Here is a 16,264-nt window from a genome sequence, read left to right as displayed (position 1 = left end):
CACATGTAACTGTTTTACTGCAGCTACAACTACTTTACTACACCTGCTACTGTTTTACTGCACCTGTTACTGCAGTAAGCAGCTTAAACCATTTCACTGCAGGTACTATTTCTTTATGGCAGCTACAGCTTAACTACATCTGTCACTACTTTACTGCAGTTATTACTGCTTTACTACAGTTACTGCTGCTGCTGCTGACATATGAAGTACTGCCTCTCTGGTTATTGCTGTTGCTCCCAGCAGAGAACACATCACATGATGTACTGCAGGAACTGATCCCAGGACATCATTAGTCATGATGGTCCCTGGGGGATTGTGGGAGCTGTAGTTCCTGTCAGCCAAAGGTTCATCAGAAGCAGATGCATGACTAACTGCTCAGGGAATCTGACTGTTTTTATTCTCCCACAGTGATTTAATCCAGCAGCAGCAGCAGCAGCAGAAACATGACTCTGACTGACTGTGTCCACATGTTCCAGCTGAGTCTTCACCTCCTTTAACCCTCTGTTTTACTCCCTGTTCACACTCAACAGCAACATGAGCTGACAGCCTGCGCACTGCGTCAGTCACAGCTTCACCTCGGATACAGCTGTTCCACACATCACACAACACAACACTGAGTGATTAGCTCTTATAATAAGAGTTCACTCTAAGCAGTTTGATAGATTACTTCCTTATTTACTTCCTCCTTCCTCCACCTTCAGACCCTGTTAACATGAACCTGTGTGTGTGTGTGTGTGTGTGTGTGTGTGTGTGTGTGTGTGTGTGTGTGTGTGTGTGTGTGTGTGTCGTCCTCTAAGCCTGCGACTGTAACGGGAAGAGTTCTGAGTGTTACTTCGACACGGAGCTGTACCGGGCCACAGGTCACGGAGGTCACTGCAGGAACTGCGCCGACAACACCGACGGCCCCAACTGTGAGCGTTGCCTGGACAACTACTACAGGGAGCAGAGCGGCGGCCGCTGCCTGCCCTGCAGCTGCAACTCTGTGGGTGAGTCCCGGCTCGGCCTGACCTGGTTTGGTGTCAGGGCTCAGGTTGTCTGACCTTGAAGGAACTTCTTCAGATTTGGTACAAACATTCACCTGGACTCAAGGATGAACTGATTAGATTTTTGTAGCTAAAGGTCAAAGGTCAAGGTAACGGTGACCTAAAATAAACATGGTTTTGACCTCGTGAACATTCGTAACCGCCGTAGACCGCGGCAGCAGCTTTTTCCCGCCCTTACAGTTGCATCAGATAGCGTGGCTCTTGTCACCTAGCAACCTTGACAACACTTAACGTTTTTCCAGAAGAACCTTTTGTTTTCAGTCTCTTGGTTTTAACAGTTGAACCGAAACACAACACTGACATTTAACAGTGTGGTCAGCAGGCTCTCTGTCAGTGCTTTCATTACTGGAGCGCAATGAATCTTGGGATACGTTGACATCTTAACAACTATTAGATGTTAGTGGTCAAAGGTCAAAGGTGACCTCACAAATCTAGACTTCACAGCAATTATGACCAAATTTCACACAAATGGTTCATATTTTCTGTGACTCTGGATAAACAGAGATGAGACCTGAAACTAGTCCCAGTGGCGGAGTGATACGACCACGAGGAGGCGATTCTAGTTTTCTACGTGACAGAGAATCAAAACGAGAAATCTTCACTTTCTTTTCTTTTTCTCACTAGATAAAAAAATAACCAGCTGAGCCACAAACACTTGAACACAACAGTTCAGAGTCGCTGTTTCATACCTGAGTTTCAAATCTCTGCACACTGATTTCCATCAGAGTGAAACAGAGTGCATGATGGGACATGAAAGCAGCCAGATAACATCAAATGAAGTTTTTTTTGTTGTTATTGTTTTTCTACTAAAATATATTTCATGTGCAAAATGAAAAAAGATTCTCTGTGCCCCGTCGTGTGCTGGTGTTGCCATGGAAACGTTGGCCACAATTCAAAAATGTGGTGTTGTGATTGTGAAAACACGATGTCGACGTGAACACGAGCTGCAGTAGGAACATGTGAAACCGCAGGTATGGACTTGTGGTTCTGGTGCTCAGCAGCTGGTTAATGTGAACCAGCTGCTGCAGCCTGAGACCAGCGCTCTAATGGTCTGCTAATGGGAGTGTGTGTGTGTGTGTGTGTGTGTGTGTGTGTGTGTGTGTGTGTGTGTGTGTGTGTGTGTTTCAGGCTCGGAGTCTCCTCAGTGTGACAACAGAGGAATGTGTGCGTGTAAACCCGGAGTGACCGGAGAGAAGTGCGACCGCTGTCAGCCGGGATACCACAGTCTGACCGAGGCCGGCTGCAGGTACAGACCAGCTGCTGAGGGGGGGCCACACACCTCGACCCCCCACACACCCTGATGTCTTCATGTTCACACCAAATGACCCATAATGCACCTGTCTGTATAACACTCCAGCTTTAAAGGCACCAGTTAAGGTTAAGGTTTCCTTCAAATAAAAACACCATTAAAGTAAACACCTCTTCTGTACTTTATTGTGAAGCTGCGGCCTGACGACAGAGATCACTTCCTGTGAGGCAGAGGTCACTGAGCATGCTCAGAAACATGGTTCACGTTGTAAACAACTGCACCTGGTCGAGTCCAGACCACATGATCCATCTTCACTCAGGGCCTCAGGTGAGCTGAGGCCCAGCGCCAGTACCGGCCTCCTGTCGCCGTGGTAACAGCAGTGTCTCCTGTCGCCCTCAGTCTCGTCTGAATCCATCGTGTCGATCGGACTCTGTCCCAGACTAAATCAATACATCACTGTGGAGAGGCGCGCAGTGTAAACAGCTCAGTGTTTCTGAGCATGCTCAGTAACGTCTGCCTCACAGGAAGTGATCTCTGTCGTCAGTCTGCGGCTTCACAATAAAGTACAGAGCCCACATGCTTAGTGATGAAGGATCATGTGACCAAGAACAACAGAGACTCACTGATGTGTTTTAATAGATGTTGGAGACACACACACACACACACACACACACACACACACACACACACACACACACACACACACCCCTTGTGGTCTCTCACTAACTGAAACTCAGGTATCCAGGTGTTGATGGGCAGTGATTAATGAATGACACTAACAGCTGATGAGTGAATCCCTCACCTCTCTCCCAGGTCACTGTTTCTTCGCTGGTGTCGCTCAGACCTGGTTCTGGTCTGAGATCAGGGTTTGATCGCCCTCTGCTGGCTGAGTCACTGTCTGACCTTCTCTCTCTCTGCAGCGGCCTCATCACCTGCTGTGTGTGTGTGTACAGTTAATTAAAGTTGTGTGTATAAATAACACACACACCCTCTCTCTCTCTCCCTGTCAGGCCTTGCTCTTGCTCGCCCTCTGGCAGCACTCAGGAGTGTGACGTCAACACGGGACAGTGTCGCTGCAAAGACAACGTGGAGGGCTTCAGCTGCGACAGGTGACACACACACACACACACACACACACACACACACACAGGCAACACAACACAGCGCAGCACCTGTAAGATGTTCTGGTCTGTGTCTCCTCTTACGTCTCGTCTTCCTGTCTCTGTCCCTCAGGTGTAAACTGGGTTACTTCAACCTGGACCCCAACAACCCTCAGGGCTGCACGCCCTGCTTCTGCTTCCAGCACTCGTCTGTGTGCGACAGCGCCGAGGGCTTCAGCGCCCACACCATCAGCTCCTCCTTCTACAGAGGTAACCGCCTGCGGCCAGCGCGCAGGGGGGAGTAAACCCAGAGTACTGACTGTCAGAGACTTAATGTGTGTGTGTGTGTGTGTGTGTGTGTGTGTGTGTGTGTGTGTCAGATGACGAGCAGTGGACCGGTCAGCAGCGTGATGGATCCAGTGTCTCCGTCCAGTGGTCCCCCAGCGGACAGGAGGTCTCCCTCATCTCAGAAGACTACTTCCCCATGTACTTCATAGCCCCAGGTACACACACACACACACACACACACACACACACACACACACACACACACACACACACTCTCTGAGCTGGTCTCTGGTCTCTGGTCTCTGACTCCTGTGGTTCTGTGTCACAGAGAAGTTTCTGGGGAACCAGATGCTGAGTTACGGTCAGAACCTGAGTCTGAGTTTCCGGGTGGACCGACGGGACACCCGTCTGTCTGCGGAGGATCTGGTTCTGGAGGGAGCTAATCTGAGGGTGGCTGTCCCCCTTATCGCCCAGGGCAACGCCTACCCCAACGAGAACATGCAGACATACGTGTTCAGGTGAGTCTGACCGGCTCCTGTTTAACTGGAGACCAGTCCGGTCTGATCTGGTTCCAGTTCAGGATCATCTGTTTAGATTCTGATGATGGTCTGTAGGTCTGGATCCAGTCAGACCGGTTTTGGTCCTAATGTTAATCTGGCTTAATTAAGACTTTACAATCTGTCTGTTTGTTCTCTGTTGTTGATAATGTCTCACTCTGGTTCTGGTTCTGGTTCTGACTCTGGTTCTGGTTCAGGCTCCATGACAGCACTGATTATCCCTGGAGGCCGACCATCAGTCACTCTGACTTCCAGAAACTTCTGCACAACCTGACGGCCATCAAGATCCGAGGCACCTACAGCGAGAGGAGTACGCAACAACACAACAACAACAACGCAACAACACAACAACAACAACAACACAACATCAACAACAACACAGCAACAACACAACAACAACACAACAACAACACAACAACAACACAACATCAAAAACAACACAACAACAACACAACAACAACACAGCAACAACAACAACAACACAACAATAACACAACAATAACAACAACGCAGCAACAACACAGCAACAACACAGCAACAACAACAACACAACAACAACACAACAACAACACAGCAACAACACAGCAACAACACAGCAACAATAACAACAACACAACAATAACAACAACGCAGCAACAACACAGCAACAACACAGCAACAACAACAACACAGCAACAACACAACATCAACAACAACACAGCAACAACACAACATCAACAACAACACAACAACAACACAGCAATAACACAGCAACAACGACAACAACAACACAACATCAACAACAACACAGCAACAACACATCAACAACAACACAACAACAACACAACAATAACAACAACACAGCAACAACACAACATCAACAACAACAACACAACAACAACGCAGCAACAACACAGCAACAACAACAACAACAACACAACAACAACACAACAATAACAACAACGCAGCAACAACGTAACAACACAACACAGCGCCTCCAAGGTTTTCTGGTCAGTGTCAGTTGTTAATGAATCTGTCTCCCTAGGTGCCGGTTACCTTGACGATGTCTCCTTGGTGACAGCGAGGCAGGGTCCAGGTGCCCCGGCCCGCTGGGTAGAGCAGTGCACCTGTCCTCAGGGTTACCAGGGTCAACACTGTGAGCAGTGCACTGTGGGATACCGCCGCGCTCGCCCGGAGCTCGGAGCCTTCAGCCCCTGTGAGGCCTGCAACTGTAACGGACACAGCGAAGCCTGCAACCCCGACACAGGTAACACTGGGTTAACTGGTTTAACTGGTTTAACTGGTTACTGACTGAAAACTAAACAAACCAGACTGAACCAGTCTCGGCTCATGAAAACTCTTTTCTGCCTGATGCTGACTGACTGTTTGTTCGTCAGGAGCTTGTGACTGTCAGCACAACACGGCCGGCCTGAGCTGCGAGCGCTGTAAAGACGGTTTCTACGGCGACGCCACCCAGGGGACGTCAGGTGACTGTAAGCCCTGTCCCTGTCCAGCCGGAGCCACCTGCGCTGTGGTCCCCAAAACCAGAGAGGTGGTCTGCACCAACTGTCCCACAGGAACCACAGGTACACAACCACACCTGTACACAACCACACCTGTGCAGGTCAGACTGCCGCCACAAATGACCTGATCCAGTCTAGATGAACTTATAGATGAACCATATCTGTACAGTGTTACTGACGTCACCTGTGTGCAGGTAAGCGCTGTGAGCTCTGTGACGACGGTTTCTTCGGGGACCCTCTGGGTCAGAACGGTCCGGTCCGAGCTTGCCGAGCCTGCAAGTGCAGTGACAACATCGACCCCAACGCCGTCGGCAACTGCAACCGCGAGACCGGAGAGTGTCTGAAGTGCATCTACAACACCGACGGCTTCTTCTGCGACCGCTGCAAGGAGGGTTTCTATGGCAACGCCCTGGCTACCAACCCCGCGGACAAGTGCAAACGTAAGAGGAAGTGCTGAATTCCAGATCCTTGGTCTGTGACATGTCCCTGAGGTTCTGACTGAGGTTCTGACTGGTCCACCTCTCTGTCCTCCTCAGCCTGCTCCTGTTCTCCTCTCGGTACCGTGGACCGTCAGACCAGCTGCTCCCAGGTCACGGGTCAGTGTCAGTGTCTCCCCAACGTCGCTGAGCGTGACTGCAGCGCCTGCCAGCCCGGCTTCTTCAACCTGCAGAGCGGCAACGGCTGCGAACGGTCAGATCACCTCTGCTTTAACCTTTCAGCCATTTGAGCAAATCTGACAGAAAAATAATAACAAACCTGAGCAGAAACAATAATAACTTTATTTACAACACATTTTTCTTAACAAAGTGTCATCTGCATAGAAATGAAAAGACGCACTGTGATTGTGAAGAATAGGTGCAGCAGCTAAACTGGGAAATGAAGGGGAACAAGAACAGAACCTAGAGGAACGCCTCATCTAAACTTCCGTTATCCTGGTCGACAGGAAAAGTTCTGTCAAAACTGAACTAAACTTTATTGAGACACGTTCTTTAGATTATAATGTTTATCATTCCTGATTTAATGAGCCTACTTTAACGCGTCCAGCCTCTACAGGCTCCTGTGGTCAGTATTCGCCCTCGGTCCAGATTTGTCTGCACGCAGGGTTAAGTTTTAAATTTCACTCAAGCCGTCTCTTTTGGTGTTCCCAACAGGTGCAACTGTAATCCCATTGGCTCTACCAACGGTCAGTGTGACATCACTTCAGGACAGTGCGAGTGTCAGCCCGGCATCACCGGCCTGCACTGCGAACGCTGCGAGGTCAGCTTCTTCGGCTTCAGCTCGTCCGGCTGCAAACGTAAGAACGATGACATCACTGATTTACGACACTGTGCTAGTTTATTGGGTGACCACAGGGGTTACCATGGAAACAGCCAGTGCGCTGTAGATTCAGGAAGTTGTAATGCCTGTAAATCAGAGCGATGTCTTGTGTGTGACCTGCAGCCTGCGACTGCGACCCCGAGGGCTCTCAGTCGGGTCAGTGTAAGGAGGACGGCCGCTGCGAGTGTCGGCCCGGCTTCGTCGGAGCTCGATGTGACATGTGTGAGGAGAATTACTTCTACAACCGCTCGGTGCCGGGCTGCCAGCAGTGTCCCTCCTGCTACAGTCTGGTCAGAGACAAGGTGAGGACGGCTGAGCGCCTACACGCCACTGAACGCATCGAGAACGAGCCTGAAAGCTGAATACGTGGGTCATCACAGAGCGTGAGTTAATGTTTGTGTGTCTCCAGGTGAACCAGCAGAGGCAGAAGCTTCACGACCTGCAGACCTTGATCGATAACCTGGGCTCAGGTCAGGAGACCGTCAGCGATAAGGCCTTCGAGGACCGACTGAAGGAGGCGGAGCGAGCCATCATGGAGCTGCTGGAGGAGGCTCAGACCAGCAAAGGTAACACGACCTCGACAGCTTCACTCTTACCGCTCCTCCTGCTCCGCTATGATGTCATTTAAATGCACAACATCAGTGAGGAGTTTCAGGTCTTTCAACACCAGACACCCTCACCCAGGTGACCCAGCGGGCTGTGACCCAGCCGGCTGGGTCACCTGATCCACAGCCACCTTGAAGCAACTTCTGTTGCCTCGGTGACCAACTTGTTACCCCTTTGTCCAGTGTCCAAAACCTCAAGTTACAGCTCAGGACAGAGAGGAGGGTTTCTGTGGGCCCACACCCTGCTGAAAGTTTTGGAACTACAGTTCCCATAATACTTTAGTGATTGTAGAAACATGCTGAATTGGTTATTTGCAGCTCTTGTTTGCAGAGTACCTGCTGATGTTCAGACAACTGTCACTGTGTCACTGAAGGAAACTTAAAAACATGAGGATCTGAAGATCTGCAGCTTCTTTTTTCTTTGGTTTTAAAGCAGATTTCTGGAGCTTTATTCTGGAGGGACATCAGAGATAATGACATTGACAGGAAGTGGAAGTCACGCTGAATCTAAAAATATGCGTTTCATTACTGTATGTTCAGATTTGAGTTATGACTCACGATTTGGATTTTTAGTCATTTTGTGTAAACTTCATGTTCTGGGCGTGTTTGTTTTCTAAAGCTTCAGTCTCTGCTGGAGTGTTTATGATTTGACCTTTGACCCCCGCAGACGTAGACAAAGGCCTGCTGGATCGCCTGAACACCATCAACAACACTCTGACCACTCAGTGGAACCGACTGCAGAGCATCCGCAACACGGTGGACGACACCGGCAGTCAGGCCGACCGCGCCCGCACCCGAGTCCGTGACGCCGAGAACCTGATCAACCAAGCCCGACTGGAGCTGGACAAGGCCAAGGACGCCGTCAGCAAAGTGGTGAGTGAGGTCGCCGTCGTCACGGCAACTGTTAGACTCATTAACAGAGTCTGACTTGTTGTTGATGTCGTCTGCAGGACATCAAACCCCCCGGCGGCACCGGAGAGCCCAACAACATGACGCTGCTGGCTGAGGAGGCTCGAAGACTGGCTGAGAAGTAAGACCACAACACACACACACACACACACACACACACACACACACACCTCAGATCTGTAATCCTGCTGAGGCTGCTCGTGTTCACACATTTAACATTTGACTCCTGTTGTTCAATAAAGAGAAAGTTCTGTGGAGAAACACGTTTAAACTTCTGCTAATGGAACCTCCCTCTAACACACCGCTGTCGTTTGTTTTGTGCAGGCACAAGATGGACGCCGATCAGATTGAGAAGATCGCCAAGGACGCCAACGACACGTCGACCAAAGCGTACAACCTGCTGTTGAAGACTCTGGACGGAGAGAGCAGGACGAGCCAGGAAATCGACGAGCTCAACAGGAAGTGCGTCACAGCTCCGCCTCCTCCTCTGTTCCTTAGTTACACACATTGATTCACATATAATCAATTAACACGACAGTTATTTTCTCAAATGATAGATTCATTATTTTGTTGTTTTTGTATTTTGCTAAGCTAAGTTAGCTGCTTCCCCTTGTTCCCAGTCTTTATGCTAAGCTCAGTTAGCTTTTCCGCTCTTTATGCTAAGTTAGCTAAATGATCGCTTCATTATTTTGTCAGTGAAATGACAAAAAATGCCCGTAATAATTTGCCGGAGCCCAAAGATGTTCACTTGAGAGTCATGTGACGGAGTCCTGCTCTGTCCTGCTCAGGTACAACGAAGCCAAGGAGCTGGCGAAGAACCTGGAGAAACAGGCCAACAAGGTCCAGGCCGAGGCCGAAGACGCCGGGAACAAAGCTCTGAAGATCTTCGCCAACCTGACCAGCCTCCCGCCGTTCGACACCAAGGCTCTGGAGGTGACAGAACACATTCAGACCGGACGTCTCTGCCGACGGTAAACGTCTCGGCGTGGAGTGTTGACCACTGTTTCTGTTTTCAGGACGAAGCCACAAAGATCAAGAAGGAGGCGTCGGACCTGGACAAGCTGATCGACAAGACGGAGAAGGAGTACAATGACCTCAGAGACGACCTGAAGCCCAAAGAGCTGGAAGTCCGCAAACTGCTGGAGAAAGGCAAAAGTGAGCAGCAGGTATGTTAAGGAGCCGCTCACCTGTCTGAACACGGAGAAGATGGCTTGGTTGTTATGGTTACACAGGTTACACATGGTTCGTTTAGGTTATATTTGGAAAGAGCCAGGCTAGCTGTTTCTTTGTTTGTTCTTTGTCCTTTGTTTCCAGTCATTATGCTAAGCTAAATTAGCTGTTTACCCTTGTGTCCAGTCATTATGCTAAGCTAAATTAGCTGTCTGATGATGCTAACGTCTGCTTCCTGTTTCTTTTGGACAGACTGCTGATCAGCTGTTAGCTCGCGCAGATGCCGCCAAAGCTCTGGCAGAGGAAGCGGCGAAGAAGGGTCAGTCGACCTTCAAGGAGGCCGAGGGCATCCTGAACGACCTCAGAGGTACATGACTGTCCACCTGTCCACCTCTCTACCTGTCCACCTGTCGACCTTTCTACCTGTCCACCTGTCCACCTCTCTACCTGTCCACCTGTCCACCTCTCTACCTGTCCACCTGTCCACCTCTCTACCTGTCGACCTCTCTACCTGTCCACCTCTCTACCTGTCCACCTGTCGACCTTTCTACCTGTCCACCTGTCCACCTCTCTACCTGTCCACCTGTCCACCTCTCTACCTGTCCACCTGTCGACCTCTCTACCTGTCCACCTGTCCACCTCTCTACCTGTCCACCTGTCCACCTCTCTACCTGTCCACCTCTCTACCTGTCCACCTCTCTACCTGTCCACCTGTCCACCTTTCTACCTGTCCACCTGTCCACCTCTCTACCTGTCGACCTCTCTACCTGTCCACCTGTCGACCTCTCTACCTGTCCACCTGTCCACCTCTCTACCTGTCCACCTGTCCACCTCTCTACCTGTCGACCTCTCTACCTGTCCACCTGTCCACCTTTCTACCTGTCCACCTGCCAACTGTCCACCTGACTGATGCATATTAAAGTTGATTTACAATATAACTGTGTCTTAGTTAAAGGGTTTTTAAGAGACAAAAACAAAATACCATTTCAGGTATCTTTAATTAATTCAAAATAATTTGTAACTTAAAACCACCTTAACCTTTCATTTCATACTTACATATTTGCAGCTAATTATTGTAATTATTGCATAAAGAAATAGATTTTTAATGGATCGTCTCAACAAATTAAGGGATTTTTTAAGGGCTGAAGTGAAAACTCCTCCCATTCTTCTTCTCCTGCAGACTTTGACAAGAGGGTCAACGACAACAAAACTGCCGCTGAAGAGGCCATGAAGAAGATCCCCGCCATCAACGCCACCATCATGGCCGCCAACGAGAAGACCAGGCAGGCGGAGGCGGCGCTCGGAAACGCAGCCGCAGACGCCCGTGAGGCCAAGAACAAGGCGGAGGAGGCGGAGAGGATCGCCAGCAATGTGCAGAAGGTAAACCAACAGTGGCTCGCTCTCTGCAGTTACCTGGAAACTGTTGCCTAGGTTACTGGTTTCATTTCCAGCACTGATAACATCCCGTGTGCTCAGGGCTCAGCCAAGACCAAGGAGGACGCGGAGAAGGCGTTCCAGGACACCAACAAGCTGGACAACGAGGTCAACGACATGATGGACCAGCTGAGCACTGCCGAGCAGGAGCTGGCCAGGAAGAAGGCGGAGGCTGACCAGGACATGATGATGGCGGGAATGGTACGACCCGGTCCGGACGCCACTGTGAGCTTTTAATAATAAAGTTAATGAATCAGCTGACACTGTTTACTGTCCACTGACCTGCAGGCGTCCAACAACGCCAAGGAGGCGGAGGACAACGCCCGCAAAGCCAAGAGCGCCGTGAAGACGGTCCTGAGCACCATCACCGCCCTGCTGGATCAGCTGGGTAAGACCACGGTCTGAGACTCATGATGATCCGGTTCACAGAGAGATCCAGGTCACTGGTATCAGACTGAGGGAACAATTAATCAATAACCTTCTTGGCTCTGTCTGATTGGTTTAGATTGATTAAGGAGATGTCAGATCTGAAGTTTTCCCTCCTTTGACTCCAATTGTTTACACTTTTTATGCTAAGCTAAGTTAGCTGCTTCTCCTTGTTCCCGGTCTTTATGCTAAGCTAAGTTAGCTGTTCCCCCTTGTTCTCGGTCTTTAAGCTAAGCTAAGTTAGCTGTTCCCCTTGTTCTCGATCTTTATGCTAAGCTAAGTTAGCTGTTTCCCCTTGTTCCCGGTCTTTATGCTAAGCTAAGTTAGCTGCTTCTCCTTGTTCTCGGTCTTTAAGCTAAGCTAAGTTAGCTGTTCCCCCTTGTTCTCGATCTTTATGCTAAGCTAAGTTAGCTGCTTCTCCTTGTTCCCGGTCTTTATGCTAAGCTAAGTTAGCTGCTTCTCCTTGTTCCCGGTCTTTATGCTAAGCTAAGTTAGCTGCTTCTCCTTGTTCCCGGTCTTTAAGCTAAGCTAAGTTAGCTGTTCCCCCTTGTTCTCGATCTTTAAGCTAAGCTAAGTTAGCTGTTCCCCCTTGTTCTCGATCTTTATGCTAAGCTAAGTTAGCTGCTTCTCCTTGTTCCCGGTCTTTATGCTAAGCTAAGTTAGCTGCTTCTCCTTGTTCCCGGTCTTTATGCTAAGCTAAGTTAGCTGCTTCTCCTTGTTCTCGATCTTTAAGCTAAGCTAAGTTAGCTGCTTCTCCCTTGTTCTCGATCTTTATGCTAAGCTAAGTTAGCTGCTTCTCCTTGTTCTCGATCTTTAAGCTAAGCTAAGTTGATAAAGTCTTGCCTCCTTTGTCTCCTACGCAGGAAACATTGACAAGGTGGACCTGAGCAAACTGAACCAGATCGACGAGTCACTGAAGCGGGCCAAGGGCAAGATGGCCGACAGTGATCTGGACAGGAAGCTGGCGGAGCTGAACAACGTGGCGCAGACCCAGGAGGAGATGATCAACGACTACGACCGGCAGATCCGCGAGATCCGCGCTGACATCAACAACCTCAACGACATCAAGAACACGTTACCTGACGGCTGCTTCAACACGCCGTCCCTGGAGAGGCCTTAACCCCGCCCTCCTCCTCCTCCACCGCCCCGCCTCCAACACTCCCCCTTCACATCTAACACTCCGGCGAACATGCCGACTTTTACCAAAACAGTTTTTTAAACCTTTTGTTTTCAGATTCTTGTCTTTGATTTTCAAAACCACGTTCACGGTTTTTTAACGAAAGAGAAGCAGCTGTTTTTTGTTTTTTTTGTTTTTGTTTTTTCAAGACGCAGTAACGTGGTTACGGTAGAATGAACTAAGCGGCGTAGAGAAGCCGTGCAGAGAGGTGGAGGACCTCGGAGAAAAACCAGAACCACAATCCCGACGTGACTGCACCCGTCTGAAGTTTCACCGACGCAGAAAAAAACCACAGAAGAAGTTCCTCCCGCCTCGAGGAACGTCCGCTCGCGTTTTCGTCTTTCACCCGTCACTCCATCAGTTCTCAGCCAGCTGAATGTACGGCGACACTGTTAGAACCTTTTTCTCTTTTACTTTGAAACCAGAAACCACACAGTGAAGGAATCCTCTCTTCTTTAATTTTCTCTCCTCTTTTCTCCCAAAGCTTCAGAGGAAATGTTTCACTCCTCTCTTCAGCAGTATTTTCACCTCCAGTGAGTCGCGACCACGAGCAAAGTCCAGCTCGCTCTGCTGGTCTACATCAAACCAGACGCACCTGAAGTCCTGACCTGAAAGTCTTGTGCAAGTTTTTATTAAACTAGAGTTTTGTTCCCATGAGAAATGTTGGACAGAGCACGAGTTCTGATCTCACAATCTGTCACAGAGATCTGGTGGGAACAAGTTCCTCGGCGTTGTGTTCAGGATCATGCAGGAACACGACAGCTTCTATATCGTGTGCAAGACTACATGGGAACAAGATATCAGTTCCCACACAGTGTCTTCTACATGTGTTATTAACCTGCACACAGAAGGTATTAGTGAGTAATTATCTTGTGAACGTCTCTCAGGACTTCAGGCGCTCTGTCTTTGATCTACGGTGGCTGACGATGTCAAACGAGCTGCAACGGCCCAAAACTCTTCCATCAGGAGAAACGAGCTGCAGATTCAAAAAACACAAACGAAAATACAAAAACAAACACAACAACGGAAACGAGCTGCAGATGAAACAACGAGCTGCAGGAAGATGAAACAAAAACATGAACAACAAACACGTTGCAGATACACAAACAACAAGAACACACAAACCTCCAAAACAAATGCAACAGAGAAAACGGGAGACAACACAACAGAAGAGCTCCGGGCCTGTAGGAGGAGCTCTCAGTGGAACACCCACAGACTGTCTATAAGCTAACGCTAACGCTAACGCTTGCTACGTTATCTGTTGCTCTTTTATAATAGTGTAACAACTACGGACAAATGTAACAACACAAACCTGTTTGTCATCTCTTGTTTCCACATTCATACTCTCTCGTTGGGTCAAAGGTCAAAGGTCCACTCCTAATTCTCGAAGTTCAAGCTAATGCTCAAGGTGTTAGAGCTCCCCCTACAGGCCTGGAGCTCCTCTGTTGTGTTGTTTGGATATGCAGCGTTTTTATTTGACAGTCGGAGCCGTATTGTTTTCAGGTTGTCCGTCCGTACGTCCCATTCTCTAGATCAAAGGTCAAAGGTCATGGTCGTGGCGACCTCACAATGGCCTTGTAACGCCTTGAGGGAATTTCTTTAGATTTGGTAAAAACCTGGACTCAAGGAGGAGCTGATTAGAATCTGGTGGCCAAAGTTCAAAGGTCAAGGTCACAGTGATCTCACAGAACATGATTTTGGATTTGTCAACACGATATCTCGAGAACACAAAGTGTTTTGGCGGCGGGATACAACGGCGAGGCGGTAATTCTAGTTCCTGTTGCATAATGTTTGGAGGTTTGTGTGTTTTTGTTGTTGTTTGTGAATTTGCGGCGTGTTTGTTGTTTCTGTTTTGACGTCCTGCAGCTCGTTGTTTCATCTGCGGCTCGTTTCCGTTCCTTCTCCTGATGGAAGCGTTTTGGGCCGTCGCAGCTCGTTTGACCTCGTCAGCCACCGTCTGAATCAGCTGTGACGCTTCTCGCTGCGGCCAAACACCATTTCATGTACGGACGTTACAACACCACAGCTCTGTCCTTCTCCCACAAGTTGCTGCTTATCACTGGTGTTTTTTTGTTTTTTACCAATCACACATTAACATTTTCCTCCAGGCTAAAATCCAACACTATGCAACTTTGTACATTTTGCGTAGCGAGAATTTTTATCTGATACACTGGTGCTAATAATTATTTCAAATGTTATATTTTTGTGTGAATGTTTTTTATTATGACATAGAGTGAGGATTTGTTATTTGTGTAAATATATGCTTCAATGATTCAGGACTGGCTGATTCTAAGAAATAAAACTCCAACATGCAAAACAGCCACTTCAAGTTCTATCACAATCAATCAACTGAAACCTCCAGGTTAAATATATATAGATCTCTATGATAACGTCTGTGGTATGTTATTATTATCATATGCTTGCTTGTATACAAGGCTCAGTGTTGCTGCCTCATAGCGATGCCAATATTTCATTTGTGTTTTATTGATTCTCTGGGTTTTCACTCGTTAACTCGACCTAACTGAATATTTTTGTTTATAGTTTTTTTTTTTTTTTTTGGCCCTTTCACCAATCAGGACGTGTTTCAGAGCGGTGGGCGTGGCCCGCCACCTCGTTTTTACTGAATTTATTGGCTCGACTCCATAATGAGATGACGAGCTCGGTCACGTTGCTACGGTAGTTAACTGTTTTTAATTAGTGTTTTGTGCCTTAATATAAAGTTTGGTTGTAATCACAGCCCCAGTGACGGGCTCCACTTGTTATCTCACAGAAATGTCCTCGTCATTCTCGCTCATTCACGCCGTCTCCTCCTGTCGGTACTGAAGCAGGGTTCTTTAAACATCAGGTCCAAACAGAGCAGAGAAAAGATCCTGATCCAGGAAGTAAGAGTCGAACACTTTGTCAGTTTAACATCTGAGCCTGAACAGAAGAAGAGTTTCTGTGACAGAGGATCTAAATGATCTGGACTCTTACAACTTGTTGTCATCCATTTTGTTCTTTCTCTCCCTCCATCCTTTTCCCGCTCTGCAGGACGTGCAGCACACGCAGACATGATGTATAAACAGTATTTTAAGTTATAATGTACCAGTTATTTGTGTTGTAACCCTGTTGTCTTAGATGGTGACGTGTGTGTGCTGCGCAGCCTGCAGGACGCCTCTGTGACGTCATGTTTTCCCGCCCTGCGAGGACCTGAATGACCCTGTTTGTCCCCATGTGCCTGTAAATCCAAACTTAACATTTGAATAATAAAAAGATTACTACAGGAAGAGTGTGTGAGTGTGTGTGTATCACATGGAGGCTGTTGGTGTTAGCTAACAGCTAACACGTCTGACGCTAAACTACAGTCTGAACTGCTGGTGTACCAGATCATGAACCTAAAGGGAAAATGTAAAAGCTTTGAAATGATCTAGAAATGTGTGATAGGTTTGTTTCTTAGCGCCCTAAAAAATGTATTTCATTTACAGAATTTCCATGTAACAGTTTTAGT

The 16,264-nt window shown here is 48.3% G+C and overlaps 1 protein-coding gene across 1 annotated transcript in view; it reads left to right on the top strand.

Annotated features, from left to right (window-relative positions):
• Positions 1-16,043, top strand: part of lamc1 (laminin, gamma 1) — a 24,637-nt gene extending 8,594 nt beyond the window's left edge. Inside the window, exons 6-29 of the mRNA XM_087172714.1 lie at positions 798-986; positions 2,172-2,289; positions 3,303-3,401; positions 3,526-3,662; positions 3,773-3,895; positions 4,009-4,198; positions 4,435-4,547; positions 5,262-5,483; positions 5,614-5,802; positions 5,934-6,179; positions 6,276-6,429; positions 6,891-7,033; positions 7,180-7,358; positions 7,466-7,622; positions 8,329-8,534; positions 8,612-8,691; positions 8,895-9,032; positions 9,359-9,503; positions 9,587-9,736; positions 9,993-10,107; positions 10,921-11,120; positions 11,217-11,375; positions 11,463-11,562; positions 12,464-16,043. Of these exons, the coding sequence (XP_087028840.1) occupies positions 798-986; positions 2,172-2,289; positions 3,303-3,401; positions 3,526-3,662; positions 3,773-3,895; positions 4,009-4,198; positions 4,435-4,547; positions 5,262-5,483; positions 5,614-5,802; positions 5,934-6,179; positions 6,276-6,429; positions 6,891-7,033; positions 7,180-7,358; positions 7,466-7,622; positions 8,329-8,534; positions 8,612-8,691; positions 8,895-9,032; positions 9,359-9,503; positions 9,587-9,736; positions 9,993-10,107; positions 10,921-11,120; positions 11,217-11,375; positions 11,463-11,562; positions 12,464-12,720 (3,809 nt within the window). The 3' untranslated portion in view covers positions 12,721-16,043. The remainder of the gene's footprint in view (positions 1-797; positions 987-2,171; positions 2,290-3,302; positions 3,402-3,525; positions 3,663-3,772; positions 3,896-4,008; positions 4,199-4,434; positions 4,548-5,261; positions 5,484-5,613; positions 5,803-5,933; positions 6,180-6,275; positions 6,430-6,890; positions 7,034-7,179; positions 7,359-7,465; positions 7,623-8,328; positions 8,535-8,611; positions 8,692-8,894; positions 9,033-9,358; positions 9,504-9,586; positions 9,737-9,992; positions 10,108-10,920; positions 11,121-11,216; positions 11,376-11,462; positions 11,563-12,463) is intronic.
• The last annotated feature ends 221 nt before the right edge of the window (positions 16,044-16,264 follow it).

The sequence above is a fragment of the Seriola lalandi genome, unplaced genomic scaffold (assembly GCF_002814215.2).
Source record: "Seriola lalandi dorsalis isolate HSWRI2012SDOR001 ecotype SW California unplaced genomic scaffold, Sedor1 jcf7180002053673, whole genome shotgun sequence".
Lineage (NCBI taxonomy): Eukaryota > Metazoa > Chordata > Actinopteri > Carangiformes > Carangidae > Seriola > Seriola lalandi.
The sequence above is the reverse complement of the archived record's forward strand: the minus strand, read 5'-3'. Positions and strand labels throughout refer to the sequence as shown.